This window comes from Cetorhinus maximus, chromosome 28, assembly GCF_964194155.1.
Source record: "Cetorhinus maximus chromosome 28, sCetMax3.hap1.1, whole genome shotgun sequence".
Taxonomy (NCBI): domain Eukaryota; kingdom Metazoa; phylum Chordata; class Chondrichthyes; order Lamniformes; family Cetorhinidae; genus Cetorhinus; species Cetorhinus maximus.
In genome coordinates, this window is record NC_135906.1 from 2177876 (window position 1) to 2195921 (window position 18046).

General features: G+C 49.3%; 1 protein-coding gene across 4 annotated transcripts in view; it reads right to left on the minus strand.

Moving 5' to 3' along the window:
• Window positions 1-2483: 2483 nt before the first annotated feature.
• Window positions 2484-18046, minus strand: part of LOC144668775 (EVI5-like protein) — a 167347-nt gene continuing 151784 nt past the window's right edge. For 3 of the 4 annotated variants that reach the window (XR_013573553.1, XR_013573552.1, XM_078531105.1), the window contains one exon: window positions 2484-2586. Coding sequence is in view for 1 of the 4 variants with exons in the window: in XM_078531105.1 (XP_078387231.1) it covers window positions 2569-2586 (18 nt within the window). In the remaining 3 variants the exon portion in view is untranslated. Of the gene's footprint in view, window positions 2587-17751; window positions 17908-18046 lie in introns of those variants that run through there. The other variant, XR_013573551.1, reaches the window with a different exon arrangement.

Below are 18046 nucleotides of genomic sequence, written 5' to 3' on the forward strand. Positions count from 1 at the left end.
GTTCCTCTCCCCTCAACATATTCTTTGATGCCCCAAAGTAAATCCATCTGTCTAAAATATACTCAATAACTGAGCATTCACAGCTCTCTGGGGCAGTGAAGTCACAAAGTGCATGACCTACAGGATGTTCTGGCAGTGTTACATGTGGGACTGAGCACGCTACTGCCGACAGTAATTTAAGGCCCATGATCCAGACCCAGGGTCGGTTTGCTGCTGAACACAGATGTGGGTAGACCAAGCTGTACCTGTGAAAATAATTCTAGTTAATGAAGACTTAGTTAAGCTACAGGAGACAATGGAGACTTCCTCAAAACACAGCATTCTCTGAACACCCTCAAACTGGGATAGAATTCCCAAGATTCTTTCCTTGCTGAATGAAGAAATTCCCTGTTAAGTTAATCCTAAATGACTGGCGCCTGACCTGAACTAACAGCCCTAATAGTAAACTCTCCAGTGATGGGGTAGCAGTCTCTTCACACTGACCCTGTCAATCCCCCTCAGAATTGTTCTCAGGGGATGGGATGACTTCATTGTTAACCCCTGTGGAGAACATTCTCATTTCAGATCAGTTCTTCATTCCTTCACCTGATTCTTTCAGATGATTGGAGATTTCCTCATCTACACCACCCACCTGAACCACACCCCAGAGTATCATGGATCTGTCATTGTGAGAACGAATGGAGCTGTCGTTCCCATTGAGTGTCGTTATTTGAGGTGAGAATCTTTATTCGCTTTGTCAATAAGATCTACAGCTGCTGGTGGTCTCTGAAGATGTCCTAAAATGACTCCCCTGCCTTTCCAGGAAGGGCAATGTGAGCAGTGACCCCATCAAGCCCACCTGGATCCCATTCAGCTCCACCAAGTCTGGAGAAGGGCATCTGTCATTCTCTCTGCGCCTAATGCATGGTATGTGATGGGTGGATGGGGAGTGATTTCCTGTAGTCACTCACTGGGAGTTACAGCCACTGTCTCTAACCCTTGTCCTCTTGTACTTCAGGTGACTGGCTTACAGAGCGCACTTCGACTGTCTACTACCTGGGTGAGCTCATTCACATTGAGGCCTCTGTTTCAATGACCAACCACATGCCCCTGAAGCTCTACATTGACCGCTGTGTAGCTACATTGAGCCCAGACAAGGACTCCACCCCGAGATACAGCTTCATTGACCACAATGGGTAAGGAGCTCTCTGCTTTCTCCAGCTGGTCCCATCTCAATGGCTTCACTTGATTCACTTCCTGTCCCTTTTTAATCTTTCTTCAGTTGCCTCCTGGACAGCAAAGCTGAGGACTCCTTTTCAACTTTTGTGTTGCCAAGAGACGAGCAGGAGCTGGACAAGCTCCGGTTTGACCTGGATGCGTTCCGTTTCCTTGGAGATGACCGTTCCTTGGTAAGAGGAAGCTGATCATTGGAGTCTCCATGTTGGGAGGGAGTCACTGAATCATGACGTGTGTTGAATGTGTCCCTCAGATTTTCATCACCTGTCACCTGAAAGTTGCTCCATTGGATCAGAGGGATTCCAGGAACAAAGCTTGTACTTTCCAGAAGGTGCAGAATGTGTCAGTTCCCTCTCTCTCCATCAGGGATGTGTTGTGTGGAGATGTGATGCACAACCTGGTTGATGGGCTCTTTCTCTTGTTTAGCTGGACCCCATTGGAGGAATCGAGCATTGACATTTGTGCCTGTTGCCATGTGGGTAACTGTGGTGCCACAAGGGAGTTGTGGTTTGGTCCCAGAGGAAGGAGAGATCTTGTACCTGAAGCTGGTGGGACATTGATCCTCTAGATGTTGGACGTCCCCCTTTCCCCTCTCTAACTGGAATGTTTGATGTTGCAGAGAGTGAAGCTGGATTGAAGTGGGAGGGTGAGGCCTCACTTGGAGCCCTGCTCATTCTGGATACTGATGTGACCAAGCTGGCAACAGAGTCCCTGAATGAGGCTGAGCGAAGGATGCAGGAGAGGTCTCCAGGTGGTGAGTTGGCCGACTACTGGTTTCCATTTCCCCCTCAGTGTTTCCTTCACTAACCATTGGTTTCTCATTGCTTTGTAGGTGTGGAGTCTGAGGTGGTCCTGATCGTGGCCCTGACTGTGACAGCTGTCTCCCTGATCTCTGCTTCATTCTGGAGGTTATTAGCTATGAGGAGAGGTTGGAGAAACTCGGATTGTTCTCACTAGAGCGACGGAGATTGAGGGGCGACTTGATAGAAGTTTTCAAAATTATGAGTGGCATGGACAGAGTAGATAGTCAGAAGCTTTTTCCCAGGGTGGAAGAGTCAATTACTTGGGGACATAGATTTAAGGTGAGAGGAGAAAACTATAGAGATGTGCGGGGCAAGTTTTTTTACACAGGGTAGTGAGCGTCTGGAATTCGCTGCCAGAGGAGGTGGTGGAAGCAGGTACGATAGTGGTGTTTAAGAGGCAGCTTGACAAATACATGAATAGGATGGGAATAGAGGGATACGGACCCCGGAAGTGCAAAATGTTTTAGTTGACGGGCAATATGATCGACGCAGGCTTGGAGGGCCGAAGGGCCTGTTCCTGTGCTGTACTTTTCTTTGTTCTTTTCTTTGTTCATTGCTGGCCTTGCTCCTGTACAGGAAACACAAGCAACCTCAGGTCAAACAGTGATCAAATGATCAATAAAGCAGAGACTCCTTCTACCTTGTGTCAGGGAGCTGAATGGTCTATGCATTCTCCTTGTTAGTTAAATATCTCCATGGACCTAATGACTGGTGTTAGTCTATCCAAGCACAGAACTAGGCCTCCTGAATGATGGGTTTACTGAAGGTTGAGAGAAGCAGGAATTGCTCATTTTTTTTCTGGGTGCTTCAGACCCCAGGCTTGGTATCTATAGCCACCCAGTGTGGGGGAGGGGGTGTGAGCAGGCCTGGCATGAGGGGGAGGGGATGTGAGCAGATCTGGGGCCTCCTTGTGGACCTGTTCCTGAGCCTGGCTGGTGTGGATGTTTACTCAGGCTGCCTCACTCTCTTCCATGGTGATGTTCACCCCCTGGAGAGGGGGCTCACTGTATTGGAGTGTTTGAGGTTTGCTGTCATCAGTGGTGCCAGAAGGACCGAGTGGATGATCCATCTCAGCCTCCTCCTGAGGTCTCCAGCATCAGATGCCAGTCTTCAGCCGAGTTGATTCACTCCTCATGATATCAAGAAATGGCTGAAGAGCCCTGGATCTGCATCTGCACTGGCCCTTACAATATTCCAGCAATAGTACTGAAGGCTTGTGCTCCAGAACTTGCCGTTCCCCTGTTCAAGCTGTTCCAGTGCGGCTACAACACTGGCATCACCCAGCAAAGTGGAAAATTGCCCATATGTGACCTGTCCACAAAAAGCAGGACAAATCCAACCCGGTCAATTCCTGCCCCATCAGTCGACTCTCGATCATCAGCAAAGTGATGGAAGGGGTTGTAACAAGTGCTGCTTGTTAGCACTGTCGCTGCTCACTAACACTCAGTTTGGGTTCTGCCAGGGCCACTCAGCTCCTGACCTCATCGCAGCCTTGGTCCTCAGGGCAGTGTCCAAACCCCAACCATCTTCAGCTGCTTCATCAAAGACCTTCCCTTCATCATAAGGTCAAAAATGGGGATGTTCACTGATGATTGCACAATATTCAGCATCATTCAGGACTCCTCAGATACTGAAGCAGCCCATGTCCAAATACAACAAAACCTGGGCAATATCCAGGCTTGGGCTGACAAGTGGCAAGTAACATTCGTGCCACATGAGTACCAGGCAATGAACACTTCCCACCAGAGAGAATCTAACCATCTCCCTTTGAAATTCAATGGCATTACCGCCACTGAATTCCCCACTATCAACATCCTGTGGATTACCATTGACCTGAAACTGAACTGGGCGAGCCACATAAATACTGTGGCTACAAGGGCAGGTCAGAAGCCATGAATCCTGCAGTGAGTATTTCACCTCCTGATTCCATTAAGCCTGTCCACCATCTACAAGTCAGGAGTGTGATGGAATAATCTCCCCTTGACTAGACAAGTACAGCTCCAACAACACTCGAGAAGCTTGACACCATCCAAGGCAAAGCAGCCCACTTGACTGGCACCCCATGCACAATCATTCGCTCCCTCCATCACCAATACACAGTGCACAAGATGCTCTGCAGAAACTCACCAAGGCTCCTAGAACAGCACCTTCAAAATCCACGACCACTCCGATCTCGAAGAACAAGGGCAGCAGATAAATAGGATCACAACCAACTGGAAGTTCCCTGCTAAGCCACTCACCATCTGACTTGGAAATATATCGCCGTTCCTTCACTATCGCTGGGTCCAAATCTTGGAACTCCCTCCCTAACAGCAGTGTGGGTGTACCTACACCACAGGGACTGCAGTGGTTCAAGAGGGTAGCTCACCACCACCTTCACAAGGGCAATGAGGGACGGGCCATAAACGTTGGCTGAGCCAGTGATGCCCAAACCTCATGAATGAATAAAATATTTTGTATCTGTTTTCATGGTAGACGACACGAACAACATCCCAATAATAGTGGAAGGTCAAGGGGCTACAGGGAGCAGGGGTCTTAAAACAACCACTATCATGAAAGAAAGAGTAATGGGAATACTAATGGGACTTAAAGCTGACAAGTCCCCTGGACCTGATGGCCTGCATTCTAGGGTCCAAAAGAAGTGGCTGCAGAGAGAGTTTATGCATGGGCTGTCATCTTACAAAATTCCACAGGTTCTGGAGATGTAATGAAGTCAGGAGCTGAGAGTCCCTGGCGAAATCCATACTGGGCATCAATGAGCAGGTTATTGCTCAGCAAGTGCTGCTTGATAGCACTGTTGATGACTCCTTCCATTGCTTTACTGATGATCGAGAGTAGACTGATGGGGCGGTAATTGGCTGGGTTGGATTGCCCTGCTTTTTGCGTACAGGACATACACGGGCAATTTTCCACATAGCCGGGTAGATGCCAGTGTTGAGCTGTACTGGAACAGCTTGGCTAGGGGTATGGCAAGTTCTGGAGCACAAGTCTTCAGTACTATTGCTGAAATATTGTCAGGGCCCATAGCCTTTGCAGTATCCATGGTCTTCATCTGTTTCATCATATCACGTGGAGTGAATCGAATTGGCTGGAGACGGGCATCTGTGATGCTGGGGACTTCCGGAGGAGGCTGAGGTGGATCATCCACTCAGCACTTGTGGCTGAAAGTTGTTGCAAATGCTTCAGCCTTATCTTTTTCACTGATGTGCTGGGCTCCCCCATCATTGAGGATGGGGATATTTATGGAGCTGCCCCCTCCAGTGAGTTGTTTAATTGTCCACCACCATTCACAACTAGATGTGGCAGGACTGCAGAGCTTAGATCTCATCCGTTGGTTGTGGGATTGCTTAGCTCTGTCTATCACTTGTTGCTGATGCTGGTTGCTACGCAAGTAGTCCTGTGTTATAGCTTTACCAAGTTGACACCTCATTTTTAGGTATACCTGGTGCTGCTCCTGGCATGCCCTCCTGCACTCTTCATTGAACCAGGGTCAATCGCCTGGCTTGGTGATGATGGTAGAGTGGGGGATATGCAGGGCCATGAGGTTACAGGTTGTGTTCGAGTACAATTCTGCAGCTTCTGATGGCGCTCAGCGCCTTATGGAAGCCCAGTCTTGATTTGTTAGATCTGTTTGAAATCTATCCCATTTAGCACAGTGGTAGCGCCCCACAACACGATGGAGGGTATCCTTAATGTGAAGGCAGGACTTGGTCTCCACAATGATTGTGCAATGGTCACTCCTACCGATACTATCATGGACAGATGCATCTGCGACAGGCAGGTTGGTGAGGATGAGGTCAAGTATTTTTTTTTCCCCTTATTGGTTCCCTCACCACCTGCCGTAGACCCAGTCTAGCAGCTATGGCATTTAGGACTCAGCCAGAGGTGGTGCTAATGAGCCACTCTTGGTGATGGACATTAAGGTCCCCCACCCAGAGTACATTCTGTGCCCTTGCCACCCTCCAGAGGTGCTCCCTCCATTTGGTGTTCGGTATGGAGGAGCACTGATTCTTCAGCCGAGGGAGGAGGGAACGTGGTAATCAGAAGGAGGTTTCCTTCATGTTTGACCTGATACCATGAGACTTCATGGGGTCCAGAGTCGACACTCCCTCCCGACTGTATACCACAGTGCCGCCACTTCTGCTGGGATGATGATGATGGTGGTGTCCGGGACCTAATCTGTAAGGTATGATTCCATTGCTTCACTAGCCCCCAGATGTTAGTTAGGAGGACTTTGCAGTGTTGACAAGGCTGAGTTTGCTGTTGTCATTTCCGGTGCCTAGGGGAATGCTGGGTGGCCCTTCCGGTTTCATTCCTTTGTTTGGTGCTTTGTTGTGGTTTGATACAACTGAGTCGCATGGAAGAGTCAACCACATTGTGCTCTGGAGTCACATGTCGGCCAGACCAGGTAAGGATAGCAGATCAGACGGGTTTTGACAACAATTGACAATGGCACCATGGTCATCGTTAGACTTTTAATTCCACATTTTTCATTGAATTCGAATTCCACCACCAACCATGGCAGGATTCAAACCCTGGTCCCCAGTGCATTACCCTGGGTCTCTGGGTTACTCGTCCAGTGACAATTCCACTACACCATCGCCTCTCCTCAACACTGAAACCCATTGTTAAGGAAGCAGGAGCAGAAAATTGAGAAAATCAGAATACAAACGGCAGATTAGTTTTGTGAAAAGGAAATTGTGTTGGACAAGTTCATGTGAGTTATTTGAGGATGTAACAAGCAGGGTGGATAAAGGGGAACCAGTAGATGTAGTGTACTTGGATTTCCAGAAGATATTTGATAAGATGCCATATAAAAGGTTATTAGCCAAGGCAAGAGTTCCTGATGTTGGGAGTAATATATTTGGATGGATAGAGGTTTGGGTAACTAAAGGAAAGAGAGTCAGGAGAATTAGCTCATTTTCAAGTTGGCTAACGGTCACTAGAGGAGTGTCCCAGGGACCCGTGCTGGAATCTCAACTACTTACAATCCATATGAGCGACTTGGATGAAGGGACCGAGTGTATTATTGACAAATTTGCATCCAATACAAGGATAGGTGGGAAAGCAAATTGCCAGGACACACAGGTCGGGATTTTCCAGCACCACCTGTCACCAGGATCTTCCGGTCCCGCCAAAAGTTAATGGAACTTTGGCTGACCTGCCTGCCCCATCCCCTGAGATGGGCACTGCCACATGGGGCTGGAAAATCCCGGCAAAGGGATATCGATGGGTTAAGGGAGTCGGCCAATATTTCAGAGATGGATAAAAATGTGGGAAAACTTGAGGTTACCCACTTTGGCAGGAAGAACAGAAGAGCAGAATATTATTGAAATGCAGAGAGACTGCAGAATGCTGCAGTACAGAGGGAACTGGGTGTCCCTCATACATGAAACTCCAAAAGTTAGGATGCAAGTCCAGCCAGGAATTAGGAAGGCAAGTTGAATGCTGGGCTTCATTACAAGGGGGACAGAGTGTAAAAGTGGATTTCTTACCAGGAGGGCCGATTTCAATCCTTTTAACATTCTAAACACCTCAATCTGATCATTGCTCAATCTTCTAAACTCAATGGAATACAAGCCAGGCTTATACAAGCTCTCCTCATAATTTAACCCTCGAAGCACCGTTTTCATTCTGGTGAATCTACCCGGCACTTCCTGAGCTGGGTGCCCAGAACTGAATATAATATCCAGATGGGGTTTGACCAAGGTTCAATACAACTGAAGCAGAAATTCATTCCTTTTACAATCCAGCTTCCTTGAGGTAAGAGTCAACATTCCACTCATCTTTTTTTTATTGCTACCTTTACCTAACCACCAGCTTTTAATGATTTGTGTCCTTGGAATCTCAAACCACTTTGTTCCTCTCCAGTTCCTGGTTTCTAACCATTTGGAACATTTTGAAATTTATTTTTTCAATTCCAAAATGGATGACCTCACTCTCACCCACATCAAACTCCATCTGCCAAGGTTTTGTTCTCTTACTTCATCTTTCAATGTCTCTTTACCACTCCCCGCCTCCATCTGCACTAATTCCTATTCTCCTAATTCAGTGTCATTTACAAGCTGAACACACAACTCTATCCTGATGCAACTCACTATAAAAATGGTGTATGTTGTGCCACAGTGCAGATTCCTGTGAAACACCCCTTGTCACATCCCATCAATCTGAGACCAGACACTGTATTCCCACTCTCTGTTTCCTACCTCACAACCAATTTCCAACCCACATCTAAAGCTTCCCTCCAATTCCATCTGCTCTTATTTTTGACAATAATCTTTTGTGTGGCACCTTAATATGTTCGTTCTAGAATTCCATATCTCTAACACCCATATACACCAGCACTTTTCCAGCATTTTCTGTTTTTATTTCAGATTTCCAGCCTCAGCTGTATTTTTGCTTTTCTCCATCTAAACCCCTCTGTCTACCTTATTACAGACCTCCTCAGGATGTTCACACTGGTGGCACAATGGTTGCTGGAATGGGCGACTGCTGCGCCCCAGCAGCCAGCTCCTCCTAACCCACCTGAAGGACAACCTAGGGCTGTGGAGGTTCGTGAGGAAGGGGAAGGTTCTGAGAGCACCTCAGACCCTCATCTTCTCATAACTCCCAGCCCCTCCACCAGAGCACTCATGCGCGGTACTTGTCCCAGTGACAATGGCTGCCCCTGCGGAAATGCAGAGTCCGCAGTCTGAATGGGTCCCCAAATCTGTAACGGGTCCATGTTCGATGTAACAGGCCACCACGCTCCTCGATGCTGTACAGCACGAGAGGTGAGCAGCCTCCTCCACCTCCTCTGAGGCAACTTGTCCTCAATCACTTCATTAACATCACACTTACACAAGTTGTAAACACACATATCTATTGCAAAGAATGTTTGGGTCTGTTTTTGCACCCTCAGTGAGAATGTTAACAGAGTGAACGCGGTCCTTACCATTGGCACTGAAGACTGCATTCTGAAATCCAGCTCTCATTGACGCCGTCAGGAGCCAGGGTGTGCCCATGCATGTCCAGCAGTGGAAGGCTGTTTCCTTCTCCAGACCTTCAGATAAGGCTGTAATACACCAAGGGTTGTGGATTGAGATGCTCCTTGCAGCATTTCTTGATCATCAATGATCAGACTCAAAGATCAGATGGAGTTTATCAGGTGCACTTCAACCATGAGTGCTGTGTTGAAGGCAGTCATCCACACGCGACTGTTAGACACTGACTAAAGACGATTCCCCACATGTCATGATGCCGTGTATGTTCCAGGGAAGGATGTTTGTGTGGTTTCTCCACTACACTTGAAGCCTTTGTCTTCTCGGTGGTAGAGGCTGTGGGTTCACAGGGAAGCCGAGGGGTTTGGCAGCACTGCATGTTGCAGATGTCACACACTCCTGACACTGGACACCGGTGCTGGATGGATCATGTGGAAGGTAGCTGGAGGAGTGGTGAAACAGTCTGTGGAACATCACCCTGCTCAATGTGTAGTCACTGCAGTTCTGTTCACATATACAATCATATTTTACTGATGAACATTACCAGAGAGGAGTCACATCTGCTCAAAGTGCACGTTGAGAAATTGGGTAAGTGCTTACCATGATTGTGTATTTTTGTGAATGGTGGACTTTATGAGATGTTAATGTTTTAAACTGCCTGTACAAAGCAAATCTGTCTGTATCATAAGAGACGCTTCCAACTGAAACAATCCCATCAAATTAACAGGGAATCAAGTACATGTTTAAGTTTTAAACCTGGACACATTCCCTCTGTAGGAGCTCGTTAGTTTATTTTTAATGGTGAAACACAGCAGATTATTTGATTATCGAGTGTGGATTGGAGCAGCATTTTCAATAAGAGGCCGAATTCTTCATTTTGCCCCCTTCCTGGTTGTGTCAGCTGGTGGACTTTCTACTGCCAGACACTGCCCTCTGCCTCCAGCTTATGGGCTCCCTGATCTCACTCAGAAACAGGCAGATATTGTGATTTCAATCACTACAAAACAGAATTGGCAGTGGAGCTGTATCCGTTTTCCTGAAAACAATGCAGCTGTTTCTGCAGGTTGCACTGCACATGGACAACTGGCTAATGGGAACCATTTTAGAAAATAAACTAGATTAAACTAAACCAAGTAATTTGTATGGTATTTATACAGTTAATTAATAAACATTTCAAATTTCAAAATGCATTTCAGAAAGAGCTGTAACAGCTCAGCTTAATATTAAAATAGTGCCTGTTGTGATGTGCAAAGCTTGTTTAGTTTGCTGACATTTTATAATTAAAGACTTTACAGTGCAGACCATCCATTCCGCCATGCTGTTGGGCCTGGGGTAGTGTGGGTGATGAGGTAATATGGTCAACTCCCCACTTTTCACACATCACCTTGAACGGTTTTCCAGAATATTGGGCTCCGTTGTTCGAAACAACTTCTTACGGTGCCTCAAATAGGCTGAAGATTGAACTCAATGGGCAGAAAATTTCGGCCCCGTCACGGCCATAAAAGTGCCCATCCAGGTACTTTTTAAAGGATGTGAGGCAACCCGCCTCCACCATCCTCCCAGGCAGCAAATTCCAGACCGTCACCACCCTCTGGGTAAAAATGTTTTTCCTCACATCCCCCTAAACCTCCTCTCCCTCAATTTGAATTTGTGTCCCCTCATGACTGACCCTTCAGCTATGGGGAACAGCTGCTCCCTATCCACCCTGTCCATGCCCCTCTTGTACACCTCGATAGGTCGCCCCTCAGTCTTCTCTGCTCCAACAAACACAAACCAAGTCTATCCAACCTCTCTTCATAACTTAAATGTTTCATCCCAGGCAACATCCTGGTGAATCTCCTCTGTACCCCCTCCAGTGCAATCACATCCTTCCTATAATGTGGCGACCAGAACTGCACACAGTACTCCAGCTGTGGCCTCACCAAGGTTCTATACAATTCCAACATGACCTCCCTACTTTTGTAATCTATGTCTCGATTGATAAAGGCAAGTGTCCCATATGCCTTTTTCACCACCCCACTAACATGCCCCTCCGCCTTCAGAGATCAATGGACACACACACCAAAGTCCCTTTGTTCCTCAGAACTTCCTAGTGTCATGCCGTTCATTGAATACTTCTTTGTCAAATTACTCCTTCCAAAGTGTATCACCTCACACTTTTCAGGGTTAAATTCCATCTGCCACTTATCTGCCTATTTGACCATCCCGTCTATATCTTCCTGTAGCCCAAGACACTCGACCTCACTGTTAACCACCCGGCCGATCTTGCCACCATTTGCCACTTCTGTCTGCTTTCTGTCCCATAGCCAGTGTCATATCCACAATGTCACTGCCCCTTTAATCTATGGGTTTCACTTTCCTAACATGTGACAATTGAAAGTCCATATACATAACATGAACCAGGCTGAGCTCATCAACCCTCTCCATTAATTCCTCAAAGAACTCCAAGTTGGTCAGACACGATTTCCCATGAACATAGCTGTGCTGCTGCTCATTTATTAACTCGTGGGGCAGAATTTTCTGGGTGACGAGCAGGGGGGTCGGGCCCCACACATCAGCGTTTAAAATGGCGCTCGGTGACGCCGGGTGAGAGTCCCGATGTCACCACGCGCCATCGCGATATTTCGCTGGGTGGGCGCGCGATGAAGTGTGACACTCACCTGCCATTAATTAAAGGGCTTGTTAAGGCCCTTAACGCTGATTTTGAGGTGCCCGTGTGATCTTCGGCTCTGTGCACGGGCACAACGGGCAGGCGGGTAAGTGAATTTTTAATGAAACTCATCCACGGGCGGGATATGTGGGCTCAGTGGGTTTGTCAGTGTTTTATGTGAAGCATTTATTTCAGCAAGTTTTTTAAACTTGCCTGTGTGATCTGTAGCAGCTCAGAACGAATTCCAGCAGCTTTCTCTGTACGTTGACGCTTCAGCTCAGCACTCTTCAGTCAGGAACCTTTATCGGGCCTGCAGCTTTCCAGAGGCCTCCATTTAGCCTGGGTATGGGTTCTGACATCTCCACTGGAGGCAGCTACTCTGAGAAGGAAGGGAGGGATAGAATAAGGAGGAGGCCAGGAGTGGGCAATCAGCCTCCAGGGGAGCCACCTTTGGGAGGCCAGGCACAGGCACAAGGGGCGCAGGGCCAAGAGGGAGTCCAAGGTGGAAGGGGCCACAGAAGACGCCACTATCCCACTGCCAGGATATTCAGGCGGCGAAGCAGCTACCTCAATATGACTGAGGTGCATTGCTGAAGGAGGCTCCGACTGTCAAAGGAAACAGTCAACAGCATCTGTCAGATACTTGTCCCTGAGATCTCCCCTAACTGTGTGGGTGGACACCCCATGTCAGCGGCTCTGAAGGTCACAGTTGCCCTCCACTTCTATGCCTCTGGCTCCTTCCAGGGCTCGGTGGGTGATCTTTGTGGTGTCTCCCAATCAGCTGTCCACACTTGTGTCAAACAGGTTACAGACTCTCTGTTCAGATGGGCATTGACCTTCATCCACTTCCGCTGTGACCAGGCTAGTCACACACAGCGAGCCAGAGGCTTCGCGGCCATTGCTGGCTTCCCCCGCATCCAGGGTGCTATAGACTGTACACATGTGGCAATCAAGGTGCCAGCAGGTGAGCCCGGTGCCTTTGTCAACAGGAAGGGCTTCCACTCCATGAACGTGCAGATAGTGTATGATCACAGGATGCTGATTCTACAAGTCTGTGCAAGGTACCCAGGCAGCTCCCACGACGCCTACATCCTCAGACACTCCCAGGTGCCGGGACTCTTCAGTGCTCTGACTCGGCTGGATGGATGGCTGGTGGGTGACAAGGGCTATCCCCTCAGAAGGTGACTTATGACGCCTCTCCGCGATCCAAGAACAGAAGCTGAGCAGCGCTACAATAGGAGCCACGCCTCCTCAAGGGCTGTGGTGAAGAGAGCCATCGGTCTTCTCAAGATGCGCTTCCGATGCCTGGACCGCTCAGGGGTCACACTCCAGTACCCCCCCAGATCGTGTCTTGGTGATAGTGGTTGCATGCTGCACTCTCCACAATCTTGCACTGGAAAGGGGGGATGCAGTGGACGATGAAGACCTTGACGCAGTGGATTCCGCTGCACACGATGAATCCAGCAGTGCCTCAGAGGATGAGGAAGCACAGGGCAATGATGAGGGGCAGCACGCCAACCTGCTACTACACCAAGGAGGCAGGGACACCCGGGAGACTTTAATCCAATGAACCTTCAGCTAGCTCCACACAAATGGATCGGCAGGACCAGAATTGCCTGGCGCATCCATAAGCGGCACTTAGGTGCTACATCTTCCACTTCATCAGCTGCAACGAAGGGCTTCCTACATAAACATCAATGTCCACTCAAATACTCATGATATGTCTGTGAAACATACAAATGCAGCACAAAGGAGCCTCGCTCAGCCATGGTAACACATGTGAACTTTATTTCCATCCATCAGATGGTGCCATAAAAATCAAAACAAAATGTTGCTCCAACATTGAAAAATAGAAATTCCCTAATCTCGGGCCAACACAAAAGCACCAGTGACAAACCCGTGGTGGGCCTAACGTGCCTTATGCTTGCGTTTGTGGGTGCTACGTCTTGGTGCTGCCCCATCGCTCGGAGTGGCTTGTGAGACAGCCTGCTGACTCTGCTGTCCTGTTGGCCTCGATGACCTTGGCGGACGTCCTCTGGCCCGTGGAGCCTCTGGTGGCACAGCCTGGGAGGGATTGGCCAGTTCCACAGCTGGCAGCTCCCCAGTTGTCGCAGCCTCAACAGATGCAATGGTCACTGGCAGAGGGGCAGAGCTGCATCCCTCATCCGGAGCGCCCTGAGAGGAGCACGCACAGACAACAGGCAGCTGCTGTGCCGACGTGAGGTCACTTTGGACCTCCCTGCTCACCGCAGGTGGATGGGCACCACGCTGGGACAGTTGGTGCCCAGAACATCTTCCACATTGCCAATGACCACCTGTGGCCAGTAGCGCTGTGAGGACTTGCAGGTCCGAGCGTAACCCCATCAGAATCTGATTAATTTGTTGGAAGCCCCTCTCCATGAGAGTTGCCAATCTCTCCATGGAGGTAGCCTGACGCTCTGACATGAGGTTCATGCCATCACTGACACTCTGCCTGGATTCCTCCACCACAGAGACCAAGTGAAGCACACTCTCATGCAACACTCTCAGATGTTCCCGCGCACCCGGCCGCTTGTCCTGCAGCTGCTGCATGGCGGACATCTCCAGAGGCACATCATCACTGCCAGACTCAGCATGTGCCTAGTCCCCTGCAGTTCTCTGGCTGCTGGCACCATCGGCTCTCTCTGTCTGTGCCATCTCCTCCAGCGATTGTGAAGTGCCCTCTCCACTGTGCTACGGGATACTAGCCGATGTTACATTCCCCACTGATGTGTTAGTCGCTGCGCTGGTGCCTGCCTCACTGAAATGGTGTGACGCTCGTGACAATTGATACCCCTCAGGTGTGGAAGGGGGCATCTGGACGTCCTCATTGCGGCCATGCTCTGATGATGCTGAAATTAACAAGGACAGTGGGTCAGTTAGCGTTCAGTCAGAAACACAACTCATCCCTTTCCCCCCCAAAGCTCATAATGCACTCAACCTTCAAGTACCAAAGGAGAGGAACATTGGTGGGGTGGTAAATAGTCAGGAGGAGGCCCAAACATTACAGGCGCATACAGACAGGCTGGTCACATGGCCTAAGGAATGCCACATAGAATGTTATGTGGATAAGTGTGAGGTTATGCACTTGGGCAGGACAAACAAGGTACGGGAAAACAGGAGAAATGGTAGGACCTTGGAAAGTAAGGATGATTACAGGGACCTTGCTGGGCAGACCCGTTAGGGTAGCAGAACAGGAACATGGTGCAGGGAGAACCCGTCTTCTCATCAACCACGAAGCCTGATGTAAGCATGGTCACTATCTGCTTGACCACCCAGCTCACGCCAAATGCCCAATGTAGTAACGACACTAAGACATGGAGGGGGGTGGCCTCAAAGGCTAAGGCTACCTGCTGGGTTAAATGGCCAAGGTCAACATGGTCTGCACCCTTCCAAAGCGCAACAAATCATTGAAGCGCTTGTGACACTGGATCCATGTTTACTGCACAACATCCCTGGAAGTGACCACCTCCGCCACCTCCTGCCAGGCCCGCTTCATCACATGGGGGGGGCCCTCCTCCTCCCATCCTGGGGAAACAGGACCTCTCGCCGGGCTGCCACCTCCTCAACAAGGGCAGCAAGGCAGTCATCAGAGAAGCGAGGGGCACAGTGGCCCCCTGCTGGCCTACCCTGCAGCCTGCCCTGCTCCTGGCCCACACCCTGCAGCCTGCCCTGCTCCTGGCCCACACCCTGCAGCCTGCCCTGCTCCTGGCCCACACCCTGCAGCCTGCCCTGCTGCTGGCCCACACCCTGCAGCCTGCCCTGCTCCTGCCCCACACCCTGCAGCCTGCCCTGCTCCTGGCCCACACCCTGCAGCCTGCCCTGCTGCTGGCCCACACCCGGCAGCCTGCCCTGCTCCTGGCCCACACCCTGCAGCCTGCCCTGCTCCTGGCCCACACCCTGCAGCCTGCCCTGCTCCTGGCCCACACCCTGCAGCCTGCCCTGCTCCTGCCCCACACCCTGCAGCCTGCCCTGCTCCTGGCCCACACCCTGCAGCCTGCCCTGCTCCTGCCCCACACCCTGCAGCCTGCCCTGCTGCTGGCCCACACCCGGCAGCCTGCCCTGCTCCTGGCCCACACCCTGCAGCCTGCCCTCCTCCTCTGGCCTTCACTCTACCACAGCCTGCTTTGCAGACCCCCTGCAGTACAACCTGGAGCTGGCCATGGTGATCAGCCTAAAGGAGGCTGCCTGGCCTTATTTTATACAGACTGCCGGTTCCCCATTTGAACCAGCGGTCTGGACACGCCCGCAGCAATTTTAAAAGTCCCGCTCTCCACGAGAGTGTGAAATGCGCTGGGTGGGCCTTAATTGGCCCCCCCCCGCGAAAAATGGCAGCGCTGCCCACAATTGCTTCAGCTCCACCCACCCACCGAACGGAAAATTCAGCCCATGTTTTCCAAGCCACATTTTAAGTTATTGCAGATTTTAGAAGTTAGAAGTTTCCCCCAATGTTTCACTGATGTGGTTTGTGGTTACAGGGTTTATCCCCCTCTCCTTTTTTAAACCGGGTGGAACATTAACAACCCTCCAGTTCTCTGGCATCACCCCCATATCCAAGGAGGATTGAAAGGTCATGGTCAGTGTGCCCACTATTTCCACCATTCCTTCCCTCAGTGACCCTCTCACATCCCATCCAGACCAGGTAAATGTTTTACTTTATTGTGGTATAAAAAGTGTTGGATTGGAAGGGGTTAACTGAACTTGTTTGTTCAGTGACTGTAATTAATGTCACTCTCCATGGATCCTAATTGTGTCACTGGAGGGTTTCCCTCTTCTGTTTATAAGTGAATCCGTTCAATGTGTTATCCCATAATGTCAGCAGGAACATCACCACTGGCACTGACAGGGATCAGCGGGTCCAGAGAGAGGGAGAGGATGGATCGGAATCTGAGAACAATGGATTGGAATGTTACAACAATGGATCTGAATCTGAGAACAATGGATTGGAATGTTACAACAATGGATCGGAATCTGAGAACAATGGATTGGAATGTTACAACAATGGATCGGAATCTGAGAACAATGGATCGGAGTTTAACCGATGGGCTTGGCTGGCTTTCTAATAATTCTGATTGGATGACATTATCATGGCGAGTTTATGGGCTACTTCTGGTTATTCAAGCAGGTTACTACCCCATCCTCGCTATTGTTGGTGTCCCTGGTAAGTCTCTGTTTCCAGCTATTAATTCAGTAAACCGTGTTTAGCTGCTTTAAAGGGATGTTGGGGAGAGGGATTGGGGTGGGATGGAAAGCACAAGGTCCATGGTCCCACCATCTGCAGCTTGGACATGATTCCAGACAGCAGGATGAGGCGCAGCTCGGAGTTAAGAAGGGGTCAAGGCAGAAACATAACATCACCCTAAATGCTTGCACTGACACTGGATGCTCTAGTCTCTGTCACAGCTGGTCCCATGATATGGAGAACCATCGCCTCACTCAGGCTGAGAGGAGGAATGTTCGCCTGCCCCATCGGTTTTCTCTCTCTCCCTTTGATTATGGAATCACCACTTTAATCACTCCATTATTGTTGGCTGCCTGGCCATCAAGCTCTGGAATTCCCTCCCTTCACCTCTCCACCTCTCAATCTCACCTTGCTCCCCGAAAGCCACTCCATAAACTTACCACTTTGACCAAGCTTTTAGTCATTCCTCATAGCTCCTTATGTGCCTCAGTGTCATATTTTGTTTTATATTGCTCCTGTGAAGTGTCTTGAGGGGGAAAGGAGGAAGTGGAGGATCATGATCAACATTTAGTTTATTAATTTTAGTGTCATTGCTTTTGCCATTTAATCTCTCCTGCCTTCACCACATCATAAAATTCCTTGTTTGTTCTTTCAGGTAGAATCATTGCAATAGATCCCTGGACACAGTGCTTCTGAAAATCTCAATTTCCTGAATCAATCTGATAGCTTTGTTCCCACCCTGAAGAATAATTTTCTTATTTATTCCCCTTCCTCACAGCTAACTCAGTGATGATTGTGATCCTGTCTAAGGGAAAATGTGGTCTCTCTAAATGTGTGACATGCTACCCGGTGGCCATGGCAGCAGCAGATCTACTGGTAATTATCATCGACCTGATATTGAGACACATTCCAATTGTTTATTGGGAACAGTTTCTTTTCCTGAAGTTCATGCCGATATGCAATATCCATGGCATCCTGCTTTATGCAGCCACTGACTGTTCTGTCTGGTTCACCGTCACTTTCACCTTTGATCGCTTCGTGGCCATTTGTGGCCAGAAGCTGAAAAGTAAATATTGCACCAGTAAAATGGCAGCTATGGTTCTGGGAACAGTGACTGTTCTGAGCTGTTTAAAGAATATTATCTGGTATTTTATCTACACAGGTCAGTATTCGCTCTTCAACTCCCCCTTCTTTTGTT